At 51.5% G+C, this 16,113-nt stretch overlaps 1 protein-coding gene across 1 annotated transcript in view; it reads left to right on the top strand.

Moving 5' to 3' along the window:
* Positions 1 to 776: 776 nt before the first annotated feature.
* Positions 777 to 16,113, top strand: part of GNB5 (G protein subunit beta 5) — a 39,515-nt gene continuing 24,178 nt past the window's right edge. The window contains exons 1-2 of the mRNA XM_054716222.1: positions 777 to 1,055; positions 13,310 to 13,446. Of these exons, the coding sequence (XP_054572197.1) occupies positions 944 to 1,055; positions 13,310 to 13,446 (249 nt within the window). The 5' untranslated portion in view covers positions 777 to 943. The remainder of the gene's footprint in view (positions 1,056 to 13,309; positions 13,447 to 16,113) is intronic.

Here is a 16,113-nt window from a genome sequence, read left to right on the forward strand (position 1 = left end):
CCTTTCTGTGCCTCAGTTTCCTCATTTGTAAAATGGGATGATGATGGTACCCATTCAGGGTGACTGCGATGAGTTCTTAAGGTAAAGCCCTTGGAACAGGGCCTGGCACCGTAGGGGGCTGGAAAGGGGATGCTTGAGTGTCACAATGTGCGTCCTTGAGCGAGTGGTAGCGACCCCGCACTGCAAAGTGGAGGAAGCTGCCTCCGAAGTGACTGGGGTGAGACCCCCCCGGGCAGGGGCTCAGAGGCCGGGGCCTGGGCCCTCCCTCCCCCGGGACTAATTCCCCAGCGAAGAAGGGAATAGCAAGACCAGCCGCGGGCCTGCTAAGACCCCGGAGCTTCTCGGAAGTCCACAAACGAGGAAGGTTTCCGGTTCGCTGTGGGGGGAGCCGGCCCTCGTCGCCCTCTCCCCTCCCGCTTCTGCAGGAAGAGCCCTCCCGTCCCAGTGCGGGGAGATCCGTGCGGGGAAGCGGGAGGGGAGGACGGGCAGTGTCGCTGGGAGTTCGCCAGCCTCCCGGGAGCCGGGCCGTCCGGGCTTGCAATCCCAGCGTGGCCCTCGCTACCTGCGCGCCCTCCACCCAGTCGCGTCTGCCCCGAGTCTCGGTTTTCCCACCGGGAAAATGGGCACCGTACTCCCGGCTTCCCCCGGTCCGAGTGCGCAGCCTCGCTGACCGAGGCCTCGCCCGGGGCTCTGCGCCAGGGCGCAGCAGGTGCGGGGCGGGGGCGCCGAGGGGGCGCGGGGCGCGGAGGGGGCTGTGTGCCCACCCGCGAGGCCGGCGGAGGGGCGGGCGCCGCAGCCCCGCTCGCAGCCGCCGGCGTCAGCGCCGGAGGGCGGGGCCGCGCGGGGAGACGCGGCTGGAGCTGCGCCCGCGGCTCGGGCCTCCTCCGGCAGCTCCCCGCATCCTGGCTCTCCGCTTCCCTCCCCGCCGCGCCCCCGCACGAAGATGGCCACGGACGGGCTGCACGAGAACGAGACGCTGGCGTCGCTGAAGAGCGAGGCCGAGAGCCTCAAGGGCAAACTGGAGGAGGAGCGGGCCAAGCTGCACGACGTGGAGCGTGAGTGCGGGCCGGGCGGGGGCTGCGCGGGAGGCGGGCCGAGGGGGCGAGGAGGGGGATGCGGGCGGCCTGGGCCCGGGGCGGGAGGCGGCCCCGGGGGGTCCCTGCGCCGGGTGAAGGCGGGGGGTGGCCGTGAGCCCCCGGGCGCGCGGGTGTGCGGTCCGCGTAGGCGGCCCCTGGAGGCTCCGGGCACCGAGCAGAGCCCCCGCCCGCCGCCGGGCCGGGCGCCTGGAGTGGCAGCCCCTGGCCGCCGGCCTCCCCAGGAAGGACCCTGGGACCAGTCACCTGCGTCACCTGCCTGGAAGGTGCCAACGGATCGCCTTCGAGCCCTTCCCAGGCGGAGGGGTGGGGGTGTTGTCAGCTGTGCTAGCGCGTCAGCCGTGGGGGCGCGGCCTAGGGTAAACTGTTTTGGTTTTTAATTGTTTGACCTCCTCCAACACGGTTGTGTCTTTTCTCAGTTTTGCATTTACACGGAACCAGACTCTGATTTAAAAGCTCATTTTTCCCATCTGCCCCGTGTCCTTGGGGGTGGAGAGCCGGATGGGGGAAGGGAAGGAGAGGAGCTTACCATTGAGTTCATTTGTGGCTGTTTTAAAAGCTTTGGATGGATGAGGGTGGATTGGCATACAAGACAATAGCAGTCTTAAACTTGCAGTCTGGACCACTACCATCATTTGGAACCGGCTCCGTGGTTTTATTTGAGTGAGCAGTTAGGTAGCAGGTGGGCTGGGTCAGCTTCTCTTTTCCGTGCCGCATGGTTCGCCCTCAGCAGCGCTTGGGCTCAGGGCCCAGCTTGGGAAAGGGGCCTTCCCTGCTGACTTTTCTTCAGCTGTGCGGGTGGCAGCTCCCCTTTGCTGAGCAAGACCTCCGCTTGGTGCCCTCAGGCACACCTGTACACTGTGCTCCCCGCATCTGTATTTGGTACCATCCCCTATAAATTCCGTGGGAAAGAACGGTGGGGTTCATGCTAGGCCCTATAGCACCTGATTCCTTTCTTTGAAAGTTACTTGACAGAAGCAGGGGACCTGAATCTAGAGCAGTGATGGGCAACCTTCTGAGCTTGGTGTGTCAAACTTCACCAAAAAAACTGAGCACAACTCGGGTAGTGTGTCACTTGGAGGAAAAAACTAACTCCAAGACTCTAGTCGCAAATGTTTCATCCTCAGGAGCAGCAAATGTTTCATCCTCGGCATGCGGCCGCGTGTCATCAGAAATGGCGACGCGTGTCAGTGCTGGCACGCGTGTCATAGGTTCGCCATCACTGATCTAGAGTGTGCTATGCTTTGGCAGGGGCCTCCTTTAAATAGGAGTCACGCTAAGCCCCTATATCATTTATATGCAGCTACAGTGAACTATAAACCCCTAATAAAGTAGTTAAGCAAATTGGTAGTTATTTTTCTTACATAACAAGAACAAGGGTAGGCAGTCGCCAGCTTTGGTTCAGCTGCCCACGGTGCCATCCACACTCCTGTCTTCCTTCACCACCCTGAGAGCACTGGCATTTGCCCCATGACTATAATATCGCCGCCACAGCTCCAAACATCACCCCTGTATCCAGGACAGGAAGGAGGGGGAATCTGGTTACCAGCCTCTGTTTCTCCTTTTTCAGGAAAGCAAAAGTTTCCCCCAAAATTTTCTTTCTTCTCCACAGGTTTTTGCTTGTGCATCACTGGCCAGAACTAGGTCACATGGCTGCTACAAGGGAGGCTGGGAAAGGGAGCACTGGGCACGTTGCCATCCTCAAACAGAGCTGGGTTTCTGTTATCAGGAGAAAATCAAGGCGTGGGTATTGGGAGGCATGGGGCAGCCTTCCCCGTTTCTTTTTGCAATTTTGTACACTCTGCGGATGATGGCGACGATGCTGTGAGCGTGGTGTTCTCTGAGGTAGGTCTGATGTCTCCATTTTACAGATAAGGAAACTGAGTCACACAGAGAGGTCAGGACTTGCAAAGAAAGACCCCAACTAACAAGTGGTGGGATCAGGATTCCAGTGCAGGCAGTCAGCGCTCCAGCCCAGCCTCACTTCAGCTTTTCTGCTGAACCTCTGTGCTCGGTGCAGAGAGGTTCTCCGGAAACTCTCTTACTCAGGGGTACAGGCTGCCCACTGGGATATTTTTCAGCCTTTTCTGTGAATTTCTAAATTGCCTTAAGGCAGAGAGATAGTCAAGATGCAGCTTTTCCACAGGGAACCTGTCTATCAGGATGTAATGCCCTCAGGGATCTGGACCAAATTTGGCCGGGTGGAAGGAGCTATCCTCCCCTGTCAACCGGCCGGGTGGAAGGAGCTATCCTCCCCTGTCCGTAAGTCAGGATTTTTGAGCTGAAGAGAAGTCATGTGGTCATGTTTCCCTCTATGCCCCCTGCAGCTTCCAGACCACTTCTGCGCCCCCTCTTAAAACCCCGGCTCCTGCCAGGTGTCATCCACGCCTCCCTCTTCTCCTCCCCCATGCTGCTGTCTCCTGGCCTCCCAGGCAGGCTCCTTCATTTCTTTAGGACTTTGGCACATGGCTTGAGCCTTCCTTTTGACCCTAAGGCCTGCCCAACTTGGTCTCTTTAGGGTGACCCTCTAGCACAGCCCCCTGGGGCCTTGTTAGCAATCAGAACTCTTTCTCCATCAGACCCCCCCCCCCCCCATGGAGATCTCCGTGATCTAGGATCACTGCGCCCTTCTCTCCTCCAGTCCCCAAGCCCTTTCTTGTACGTTTTTACATAGTTGTCATATAGATGGCCCTGTGACCCTTACCCTGGTTGGGGAAAGCTTTAAACCATAACCACCATAACCTTAAAGTGACCAAGTCTTCTGGGTTTGCCTGGGACACTGGGTTGTAAAATGGAAAGTCCTGTGTCCCTGGAAACCCTTCGGTTCCAGGCAAACCAGGACAGGTGGTCAGCCTTCTGTTCGCTCAGACCTGCCCAAATTCTTGGCGTAAAAAAGTCACAACAACAACAAAAGTCCCAACAAAATTGTAGAACATAAGCTTGGAGGAAAAAGGAACTTTTCCCTATTCCAGACCCTCAAATCTTCTTCACCTCTCATCCCTTTGACCTTCAGACAGCATCCTTCTGTGGGGCCCTCATCCCCAAATCAGACCCTCGGCCAACATTACATATAGGAAGTGGCTCATGGGGGTGGTCTAGGGGGAAGCCAGCCTATATCAAACTCCATAGCGGGAGGCCCCGTGCCTCTGTCCCTGCCTTTGCCGTTATTCCTCCCGAGCTTCCTGCCTGGATTGTATCTCCTTATCCCTTCTGCTTGCCTTCTACCATTGGTAAGTGCTTCCTTGCTTGAGTCTAAGGCATTTGAGGTTACAGCTTGCAATAGTTTCCCATTGCTGTTGTACGCATTTCTACGTATGGCTTAAAGCTACATAAATTTATTCTGCTGCATTTCTGGAGGTCAGAAGTCTAAAATGGGCCAGCAGGGCCGCATTCCTCCTGAGGCCGTAAGGGAGAATGCACCCCTGCCTTTTCCAGCCTGTGGAAGCCATCTGCCTTCGTTGGCTTGCGGTCCGCATCCCTCCAACCTTGTTTCTGTCATCACATCTTCTTCTTTAACTCTGATCCCCCCTCTTTTAAGGACCTTGTGATTACAGTGGGCCCACCTGTATAATCTAAAATAATCTCCTCATCTCAAGATCCTGAACTTACTCATGCCTGCAAAGTCCCTTTTGCCATGTAAGGCCACATATTCACAGGGTCCGGGGATTAGGATACAGGTATCTTTGGAGGACCTATCACACAGCTCTTAATTAGAGAGACCCACCTGCTTAAGCCTTCTTGTCTTCACGCACTAAAAGTTTTCTTCTCCCAACAATCCCTTCCCTCCCTCCCTTCCTTCCTTCCTTCCTATTCTCACCCAGGGATATGTTTATTGATTTGAGAGACAGAGAAACATCCATTGCCTCCTAGACATGCCCCCACCAAGGATCGAACCTGCAACCTAGGTATGTGCCCTGACCAGGAATCGAACCCAAAGCCTTTGGGTGTACAGGACAATACTCCAACCAAATGAGCCACCCAGCCAGGACCAACCCCATCCCTTTCTTTATGAGGCTGGAATCCGGGAAGGGTTAGGGGATTTCCCTAAGGCTATGCAGCTACTCTAAGGAAGGATGGGGAGTAGGCACCAGGGTTCAGGCTCCTAGTCCAGCTCTCCTCACCATGCCTGGCCATCTCTCAGAAAGTTGTGATCTACACTAAAAAGGGGGAAAAAGTAAATTTGTGTGTGTGTGTGAGAGAGAGAGAGAGAGAGAGAGAGAGAGAGAGAGAGAGAGAAGAGGGAGAGAGAGAGAGAGAGAGAGAGAGAGAGAGAGAGAGAGAGAGAGAGAGAGAAGTTGTCAATATTGTGGGTTGTGGGTTGGGAGCAAGTTGCAGAACAGTGTATATAACATGAGCTCTTTAGCTTAATCGAGAGATGCCCCAGGGAGTGGGGAAGTAGAGATACTTTTTACTTTAAACCCATCTGTGAATTTACTGCTTTTATGATTTTAAAAAATGAGTTCTGGAATGGGAGTCATGATCAAGAACATGGACAAGAGTGATATCCAGAAGAGTTCTTAACTTGAAAGTGAGCTGATGAGTGATGTAGGTCGGAGACAGGGTAGAAGCCGCCAGAGCAGGGCGGGCGCGGGGTTCCTTTCAGTCAGCGTGGATGGCAGCCTGGTGGGGCTGTCGGGGGACATCATGCAGACTCCCAGTTCCTCTGGGGAAGGTTCTGATATTGTCTAGGAAGCAACTCAAAGAAGATGTCTGTAGTTTCTGTAAGTACGAATCCAGAGGAAATTTGGGCAAATCACAGGATTTATCACCCAATGCTATTTGCTTTTCTGCCTGTTCTAAATGTAGCTTGGTGAAAGGTTTTATTCGCAAAGGCTTGTTAACCTAAAAATAAAAAGGCCTTTCAAAGTGGAGGCAAGAAGCATTTATTTGAGATCAATAAGAACAGCTATTCGGGGAGCCTTGATTCAGACAGAGCCCAATAATGTCCCGATTAGTAGACAAAGGCATTTATGAAAATGGGAAGGGGAACATTACATCAGAAGGAGGAAGGCATTTCTGTTGGTGCAGATAACAGTGATGTTAATTCTAGACAATGTTTTTAATTTTCAGTCTGGTAGTCATCAGTCCAGTAGTCATAACTGCGTTCTTATTACCTGTGCAAACAGTGCTTTGGGGCACAATGTTGCATTAGGCCCAGCCCACAGGTTATGTTGCCCTGTTTTAATGTTCCAGAGGTTTTCTGTTTCGTTTTTAAATATGTTTTTATTGATTTTAGAAAGAGAGGGAAGGAGAAAGAGAGAGAGAGAGAAACAGCAATCAGCTGTCTCCTGTACGATCAATGGGATCGAGCCCGCAACTGCCCTGACCAGGAATTGAACCGGTGACCTCTTGGTACATGGGGCCACACCGGCTGGGCTGTTCCAGAAGTTTGAGGCATAAGATGTGCAAGGCAGTTCCTCTGGCATGGCAGCTCCAGCTCCACTTTAAAGTGGCTTCCTTTGTTTGTTTTTGTTTTGGACAGACTTGACGATGGGAGCCTTGGATGATTCTGATTTTGGGGTGTAGGAAGAAGTCTAGGAAAACCAGATTTCTGGATTAGTCTGGAACACATGTGTGGATTCCCTTTTTCCACGTTCTGGGGAAGTCGGCTGCGTGCACTGAGGCTCGTAGAAGTGAGTTTCCCGCAGAGTAACCCTCGCCCCAGCTGTTCTTCCCTGTGCTGCCCGCAGCCCGTCCATCCAAGGAGCAGGAGGCACACCCGCCTTTCATTCCCTCCCCCTTTCCTCCTGCTCTGCGTTCTAGTGCACACGAGCTAGCGAACGCCAATGTCCCAGAGCACGTCATGAACTAATGCCCTCGGTAGCAGATTTAGGGATAGACTAGTAGAAGGACGCAGGCCATGCATAACCGCGCCACCCAGAGGTAGCCACTTTGAATATTTTGAAGTATTATGTAGCTTATGTGTTGTTTATATTTCTGTGTGTATCTATACACATCCTTGGGACTGTCCTAGGTATTGAGTGGGAGCCTCGTTTTAATTTATCCCAGTGGAATGAAAAGCTCCCCAGGTGTGTGCAGTTCTTCTCAATGTCAGCATTTTAAAATTGTTAGGTGGTATTCTACATGGTATTCCATCTTAAATGCTGTACCCTGGCTTCACCCTTCCAACTTTTCATTAGGGAATTGTTTTTACTGTGGCTAATGCATGGTTTTAAGGAAATTAAAAAACCTGTGACAAATGCCCTGAGGTAATGTGATTGTAGATGTTTTCCTTCCATCCAGGAGTGGGAGGGTTTGTATGCATCCCACCCCATTGGACCTTGGGGTGGAATCAGACTGATCTTTGGAAAATTAACTTTGGAAAATTTTCCCTCCTTGAGTCTTTTGATTTGCCAAAATAGTGGCCATCAAAAGACTGTGTATTGGTAGAAAATTTACAAAGTGATTCAAGATCCTTTTTTAGCCTCACCTGAGCATATGTCTATTGATTTTTAAATTTTTATTTATTTTATAGAGGCCCGATGCATGAAAATTCATGTAAGAGTAGGCCTTCCTTTCCCCCCGGCTGCCGGCACCCGGGACCCAGCTGACTTCCCACCGGCCCCAGCTTCGTCAGGAACACGTCCGATCTAATTAGCATATTACCCTTTTATTATTATAGACGTATTTATTTTATGAGACTGACGCGCTACCTACTGCGCTAACGAGGCACCTAGATGTATTTATTTTAGAGAGCAAGAGAGAAACATCAATTGATTGCCTTCTATATAGGCCCTGATGGGGATCAAACCCGCAACCTGGGTATGTGCTCTGGTCAGGAATCTTTTGCTGTATGGGCCGATGGTCCAACCAACGGAGCCACCTGACAAGGGCAAGATTACTTTTTAAATCGTTCTATTTTCCTATTTAAGACAGCTCACTTGTCTTTGATCTTCTTTCCCAATAAATCTCACAGTGCTGATTTTCAGGGAGACTTCAGAGCTGTCCGTGCTCAGGTCACTTTTCTCGTGGCCTTGTGGAGTGGCCAGAAGGACCCTGCTGTGTATTTTCACTTCACGAAGTTACATGGCTCGAAATCTTGTGTACTGACCTGCATACTATACATTTGACTTTAAATTCATGTGTGCACAGATTATAAAATAAATAGCAAAACTATTCCCCGAAAGGAAGCCCCATCTTGATGAAAAAATTAATCTCTGCCTGAAACCAGAATTCTAGATGTTTTCTAAGGCCCCATCTAGATTAACTCTTTACGCCCTGTGTTACAGAGCAGGGCACGGCTCACAGACATTTGTGTACCACTAACTTATAAGCCGTGCCCTCCCCTCAGGCCTCATTCTTCTTCTCTGAGAAGCGACAGGGCTGGTGCAGCTCACGGGCCCCCACCCTTGCTGTGTGGGCCTTGGGGCCAGTGGGCATGAGGCATGCCGAGCAGGCAGATGTGATTCCGAGCCCAGCGCCCTTTCCCGACCCACCATTCACCAGCTCACTCTGCTCTGTTTTCTGTAATGGCTTCTAGTAAGATTCTGTGTGTGAAAGAGTAGAAGAGGGCAGGGGGAGGGGGACTTGTACAACTCACATCTGAAATCCACTGCTCCTCCTGCCAGGCCCCGGGCAGGACGGGCTCAGCCCTGCACTCCGGGTGCCCTGTCCCGGCCGGTGCTGAGCACGACTGGGTGAGTCGCTCAGGTCTCTTCTGGCTGGAATTTTGCATCCCTCTCCCAGTCCGGTGGTGGCCACGCTGGGAGCAGTGTGGGTTTCTTGATTCCTGGTCTAGAATCCCTAACTGACCCATCAGGAAGTGTGGGGGACCCAAGGTTGGGGTGTCTCCTGGACTACTAAGAAGTCATTGTCACTGCCTTGCCTAATCTTTTTTTTTTTAATATATTTTATTGATTTTTTACAGAGAGGAAGAGAGAGGGATAGAGAGTTAGAAACATCGATGAGAGAGAAACATCGATCAGCTGCCTCCTGCACACCCCCTACTGGGGATGTGCCCGCAACCAAGGTACATGCCCTTGACCGGAATCGAACCTGGGACCCTTCAGTCCGCAGGCCGATGCTCTATCCACTGAGCCAAACCGGTTTCGGCGCCTTGCCTAATCTTTAATTGTCTACCTGCCCAGAGTTTACCCTTCTGTGGGAGGGGGTTATCTGCTCTTAGGGTTCGAGTGTGTGTGCATATATAAGGTCCTTAGCCTCGCAGCCTGTGCCCTTTTCTGTAGAAATGGGGGTACAGCCTGTGTCCTCAGGCTGTGTGTAAATCTCGCAGCCCAGCCAGCACCTGCACCCAGGAGACATGCAATGCATGGTGGAAAACAGTATGGAGTTTCCTCAAAAAATTAACTATGGAACTGCCATTTGACCCTGTGATCCCACTTCTAGGAATATATCCTAAGAAACCCAAAGCACCAATCAGAAAGAATATGTGCACCCCTGTGTTCATAGCAGTGCAACTTACAATCGCTAAGATCTGGAAACAGCCCAAGTGCCCATCAGTAAATGAGTGAATAAAAAAAGCTGTGGTACATTTACAAAATGGAATACTACACAGCAGTAAAAAAAAAAAAAAAAGAAGGGTCTCTTACCCTTTGAGACAGCATGGAGGGACCTGGAGAGTAATATGCTAAGTGAAATAAGCCAGTCAGAGAAAGACAAGTATCACATGATCTCACTCATATGTGGAATCTTAAGTAACAAAATAAACTGATGAATAAAATAAATCCAGAGACACAGAGGCATGATACAGACTGTCGAATCTCAGAGGGAAGGTGGGGTGGGTGGGTGGGAAGAGATTAACCAAAGAACTTGTATGCGTATGTGCATCACCCATGGTCACAGACAATAGTGTGGTGAAGGTCTGGGGTGGGGGTGGGGTACAGGCTAGAAGGGGCAAAGGAGAAAGCACAGCTGCTCTGAACAAGCTCCCACAAATTATTTACAGAGCATATTCAGCTCACTTCCAGTTGTTTTTATTTCTTTACTTACTTATTTAATATATTTTTTATTGATTTCGGAGAGGAAGGGAGAGGGAGAGAGAGACAGAAACATCAATGATGAGAGGAATCATTGATCGGCTGCCGCCTGCACGCCCCCTACTGGGGATCAAGCACACAACCCCGGCATGTGCCCTTGTCCTGAATCGAACCTGGGACCCTTCAGTCCACAAGGCTGACGCTCTATCCACTGAGCCAAACCGCTAGGGCCCAGTTGTTTTTAAAGTGTTTTACTATTACATTTGTTTTAACTATTGAATTCAACAGATGTGAGATTGGATAGAAACAGGATAGAGTGGTAGGAGGGAATTGTATGTGGGAAGGAAAATGGTGGTGAGTAAAAATAATTAGCAGTTGAGATGTGTTTAAATTCTCATTATATAAGGAGGGCCCTATTTTGGTTGGTGAATCATCTTTTTTTCTTTTTTCTTTTGGAAGGAGATTAAATAGCTGTGGTTGTCCTTAATGCTGAATTGGGGGAAGCAGTAATAATATCGATGTGATGCTTCAAAGTGAAATACTAAGTAGAATATAATCACAACTCTGAGCTGCTTTAGGCTTGTGTACAAGGCCTATAAGAATTTAGAAAATTCAGTCTTTTTTAACTCCATTCAGCATGTTTTTGTGAAGACTGTATCTGTAAGAGACCCACGTGCTGTTTGTGGCAGTAAAGAAGGCGGTGTTTTATCAAAAGTGATGGCATCATCATCGTACACCATGTAGCACTTTGTCGTTCAGCAAGTATTTTTGACCATTTGGGATTTCCCAAAGACTTTCTAACCTGTTCACATGTGCTTTTTCATCACCAAGAAATGGGGCAACTAAGCAAAACCAAGATTTTTTGGAGACGTGGCTGATTCCAGGGCTAGGTTAGGGAAAGAACACGAGCCCGCCGGGAGAGGTGCTCAGAGGATGCTGGGGACGCACCACAAGGTCACGAGAGCACGCTTGATGCGGCTCCACCTGAGCAAATCAGGGACTCTATTCAGCTCACTTCCAGTTGTTTTTATTTATTTATTTAATAAGTAATAATAGTAAAGGACTTATAACCTCCTGAGTGCGGTAAGAATCCAGGAGCCCACACTAGTATAAACGAATGAATAAAGAAGTTGGGGTGGAGGAAAAGCTCTCTCTGTGTTAGAAAGCCAGCTTGAAAATGCAGAAGGGATGATGGAATTAGAAAATCACCACTGGCCGACTCTCCCAATCACCAGCTCAGGCAAGAATCATGAGTGGGTGGATGTTACAACCAGGTATTCGAGTTTGAGGAGTAAGAAGATATTTATGTAGTCTCAATGTGCATCCCCCATAAGGTACTTTTTCATTACAAGAGGCAAAATGGTCACTGCAGTGGAGAAACCTGGACGATGCCACCTCAACCAAGCGCTCACGCAGGTGCGTCCTGGTGGGTCACACGGACAGGAGCTCCGCTCAGCTGGTGTGTTCCTGCCAGACGTGCGTCACCCGGACCTGGTCCCGGGAAGCAGCAGACAAGCCCAAACGGGGGAACAGAAGGACTGGCCCTGAGAGGACTGTGAAAACTGAATGCAACCCAGGGTCTTGGGGTCTCCATTGCTCTAACGCAAGCATGTCAAACTCAAAGGCTAACACGGGCCAAATAAACAAGGGTTAAGTTTATGTGGGCCGCAAAAAAACACAAGCTTCAATTTTCATAGAAACGTAGGTTTATTTCCAAAAGCATAGTATAAAATAGAATAAGATCAACGATAAAATTAACGTTTTCTTACATACCGTTATATTGGCTAGGCCACAAAAATATTTGTTGCGGGCCGCAAGTTTGACATGCTTGCTCTAAAGCTGTTGTGGGACGGTAGAGGGCATCTCAGTAAGGTCTGTGGGTTAAGCCCGTGGTCGGCAAACTGCGACTCGCGAGCCACATGCGGCTCTTTGGCCCCTTGAGTGTGTCTCTTCCACAAAATACCACGGTCTGGGCAAGTCTATTTTGAAGAAGTGGCATTAGAAGAAGTTTAAAAAATTTGGCTCTCAAAAGAAATTTCAGTCGTTGTACTGTTGATATTTGGCTCTGTTGACTAATGAGTTTGCCGACCACTGGGTTAGGTGTAGAATTGTTTCAGTGTTCGTTTTCTGACTTTGGTGATTACACTGTGGTTATGTAAGAGTTCCTTCTTTTTAGGAAAACACACTGAAGTGTTTAGAGAAAAGGGAGGGGGGGGAAGCAGGAAGGAAGGGTTTCCCTGGAAGGCGCGTCAGCCCTCTCAGCCCAGACTCCTGGGAAGGAAGCTGGGGGGCAGTGCAGCAGCTCCTGGCTGAAGAAGCCCCAGCCGAGAGGTTTAAAGGAAGGAGACTTGGACTCAGCCTCCACCAGAAAGAGAATGGGGCTCCGTGAGCAGGAGGGACCACGGGATCCCTCGCCTGGGTTTCCTCACCTGCACGATGTGGGGCTGGACGGGACAGCCTCTGAGACCTTCCTGCTCAGAGGAAACGGGTCTCCCTCTGAGACTCGGCAGTGACAGCATCTGGATAAGCCCCCCAGAGCTCTCCCTGGGCCCCAGGAAAGAGGCTGAGGCCCCGGCTCCTGAAAGACTGGTGTTTGCAGCTCCTTCCCGGGATAGGCACCTTCCCTAGATCCTGTGTTCAGACTTCCAGAACATGGCATTGAACTCTGCCGACACTGGGAGTTTCCGGTAAACCCAAAGTGGTTTGCTCATCCGTTCTTTCCCGCAGCATGCGGAGGGGTCACCTACTGTGTCCCAGGCCCGCACTAGGCGCGGGGGGTCAGTCGGGAGCCACAGGCCTGCCACAGAGCAGCGTGAGCACACACTGCGGCACCTGCTGGGGTAGTTTTTGTCAAGTCACTTTTCCCTGTGACGGGAAAGTGGCAGATAAAAGAACCAGAAGCCGCAGCTTCCCTCCCAGGGAGTTGTGTGAACTCGTATTAGCCAGGTGCCCCTGTGCGCCTCAGTCTCCTCACCCGTGACGTGGGGAGAGCAGTCGCACTCGGCCGCCACCTGCCCCGCTTGCAGAGCTGTGGCCCTTCAGCTGCAGAATTCCGTACACGAGGTGGCCTTGTCCTTAGTCCCTCAACGTGCACGTGTGGCAGTGGCTTCAAAAACACAAAGAGAGAACGGCACCGTTGTCTCTACCCCCTTCTGAGCCTAAAAGAGCGCGCATGCGAGGGCATGGCAGAGCCAAGGAGGAAGCCCGGGTCTGCCCTGAGCCGGCGTGTGGCTCAGAGCCTGGCCTTGCTAACAGCTGACCGTGGCCTTGTCCTCCCAGTGCACCAGGTGGCGGAGCGGGTGGAGGCCCTGGGGCAGTTTGTCATGAAGACCAGGAGGACCCTCAAAGGCCACGGGAACAAAGTGCTCTGCATGGACTGGTGCAAAGACAAGCGGAGGATCGTGAGCTCGTCGCAGGTACGGCGCCCTGTTGTGTGATGTTGAGCGGCTTTCCGGTTTCAGAGCGGAGGGGCGAGAGCGGGCCTCCTCAGAAATCCTTCCCGGTCTTTCCGCCTCTGCTTCTTCGCCAAAGGACGCGAGTGTGGCGTGGCTGAGAGTTCTTTTACTCCGCGGGGCCGCGCTCACTTGGGGGGATTTGGAATGGGTCCTGCTGAAACGCTGTGAACTCTGTTAGACTCACCACTTAAAACTGTTTCTTCCTGAGCATACCTCACGGTCTTATGTGCGAGGGAGGCCAACTGTAACACAGTGGGTTTTCCCAGATTGAGGGCCACGTGGTTGAGAGGCCACCACGGCTGGTTGAGCAATTTTATGCCTTAAAGAACAAATTTAAGATATATATTTTGTAAAGACTTTTTAAAAACAGTTCCCCAGAAGGCAGGGGAGGGGGTGGGGTAAGAGATCAACCAAAGGACTTGTATGCATGCATATGAGCATAATCAGTGGACACGGACACTGGGGTGGTGGGGGCTTGTCCGGGGGTGGGGGTGGATGGCTGGGGGGTGAAGTCAATCGGGGAAAAAGGAGACATTAAACAATAAAAATAAAAACGGTTCTCCAGGATAAGGGCTGAGAACCCACCCCTATCTGGTGATGAGGATGAAAAAAAAAAAAAGATATATATTTGTGAAGCCTAATTTTTCATTCATTTCGTATAGTTGACATAGTTTATTTTCCATCTTACATTAGTTATCTATTGCCGCATGACAGATTACCCCAAATGTTAGCAACTGCAAACAACAAATGTTCATTCTCTCGCGTGGCTCCCGAGAGTCAGGGACCTGGGCAGCTAGGCTGGGTGGCTGGCTCGGGTCTCCCAGGAGCGTGCAGGCTGGACGCTGGCGGGCTGCAGGCAGCGATGAGGCCGAGGCTCACTCTGAGGTGGCTCACTCACAAGGCTGTGGCTGCAGGTCTTAGTTCCGCTCCCTGGGGACTCGCCACAGGGCTGCTCAGGACATGGGGGTGGGCTCCCCCAGAGCACGTGATCCAGGAGAGGGAGAGGGAGGCCGAAGCCACGCCTCCATGCCCAGGGCCTCCCTGACCTGGCCTCACATCGGCTGTATTCCCTTGGTCACACAGACCAACCTGATATAATGAGGGAGAGGCCCATCCGGCTGTGTGAGACCCGGATGACTGGGGATTCTTGGAGCCTGGCAGCCACTGCTTAGTATTTTTTAGGTTCATTGTGATGTTACATGCATTGAACATGCAACTGTAAACTGAAGTCATGTATTTTCATAGCCAGTTTGGGCTTCCTTTCACCCTTGCCTTCATCCCAGCTTTTTCAGAGGGCAATTTGTTGTTGTTTTTAATAACCCTTTTAACTATAAACACTGTATATATCCTACATGATCCACAGCTCCAACATCCACATCAGGGCTGTTTTGACAGGACCCGTGTCATTAATCGCCTGTATTAGCTGCCAGTCTAGTATGTCACATAGCGCTTGCTTGTTTTTATGTCCATAAAAAGTTTAGCACTCGCACTTCACCACGTTTAAGAGACACTGGAAAAGGGAACACAGAAAGGGTTTTGCTGCCACCACCCTGTCACAGCCATTCTTTTTATTTTAGAGCGCTTCCTTCTACACCTTGTTTTTTCAAATGCTCACTTTTACAACGTGCTTATTGAGATGTGCGTGTTCCCACCTCGCCTTTCAGACTGTTTTATCCTTGAAAGAATAGTGTATGTTGGATTTTTTTGTCACTCTGATTAGAAAGGGAGGCGGGGTGGAGGGCTGACAGGCTCCATCCACCCGTGTCTGCTGCAGAGAGAGTGGCTGGGGGTGGGAGGGAGCTGGGGACAGCAGGAAGGCTCTGGAACAGACCGAGTGACTCAGAGCCGCCCTTCTCCCTTAAAAGGCAGGAGATGAGACAGCCTGGCCGTGTGGGTCAGGGTTGGGGTGGAGGCATCCTCTCGCCAGGCCCGCAGGCCCTGTTGTATAAGCTGTGCTCACGGAGGGGCCACATTTCATTTTATCAGACTGATTTTAGCCTCTTGGGTGCCTTTTTCTCTCCAGAGCGCACAGCAGGTGGGCAGCGAGGACAGGCAGGCTGGCAGTGCGGTGGAGGAAGCCACCAGTGAAAGCTGCCTGCGGGCGGGGGAGGGAGGGGACCCTCCCCACGCATCGTGCTTGGAGTGCAGCCAGAGAAGTTAGACCAGGAGACCAGTGTCCTTAGGGATCTCGAAAGGCCCAACACTGTCGACTTTGACCTTGCTTCGGGCCCTCAGCCACACTCGGCATGAGCATGGAAGTCGTGCAAGGCGAGCAGCGGTGTCACTTTAGATGATCAGACCCTGCTTGTGCCCCTAAGTGGCATTACCGCCCCCTCCCATCATCTCATTCGCCAGATTTGGCTCAAAATGGCTTGAGTGATTAAAAACATCAAGCCTGCTATGGAGACTGCAGAGTCACCATCTCCGAGGGTGCCCGGGGGACCCATGCCCTGAAGGAAGTCAGCTCAGCCACCCTCTGCCACTGTCGCCCAGAGCCACCACACCTCGTGTGCTCAGGTAACTGTGTCGTAGGGACCAGAGCCCCTGGATTTCTCTCTGGGCGGTTTGTATGACAAACAGATGACATGGTAGTCACTCCCCACACCCCCGTGTGGGCTGCAGCATGGT

This window comes from Eptesicus fuscus, chromosome 5 (genome assembly GCF_027574615.1).
Source record: "Eptesicus fuscus isolate TK198812 chromosome 5, DD_ASM_mEF_20220401, whole genome shotgun sequence".
In the NCBI taxonomy this organism is placed as follows: Eukaryota; Metazoa; Chordata; class Mammalia; order Chiroptera; family Vespertilionidae; genus Eptesicus; species Eptesicus fuscus.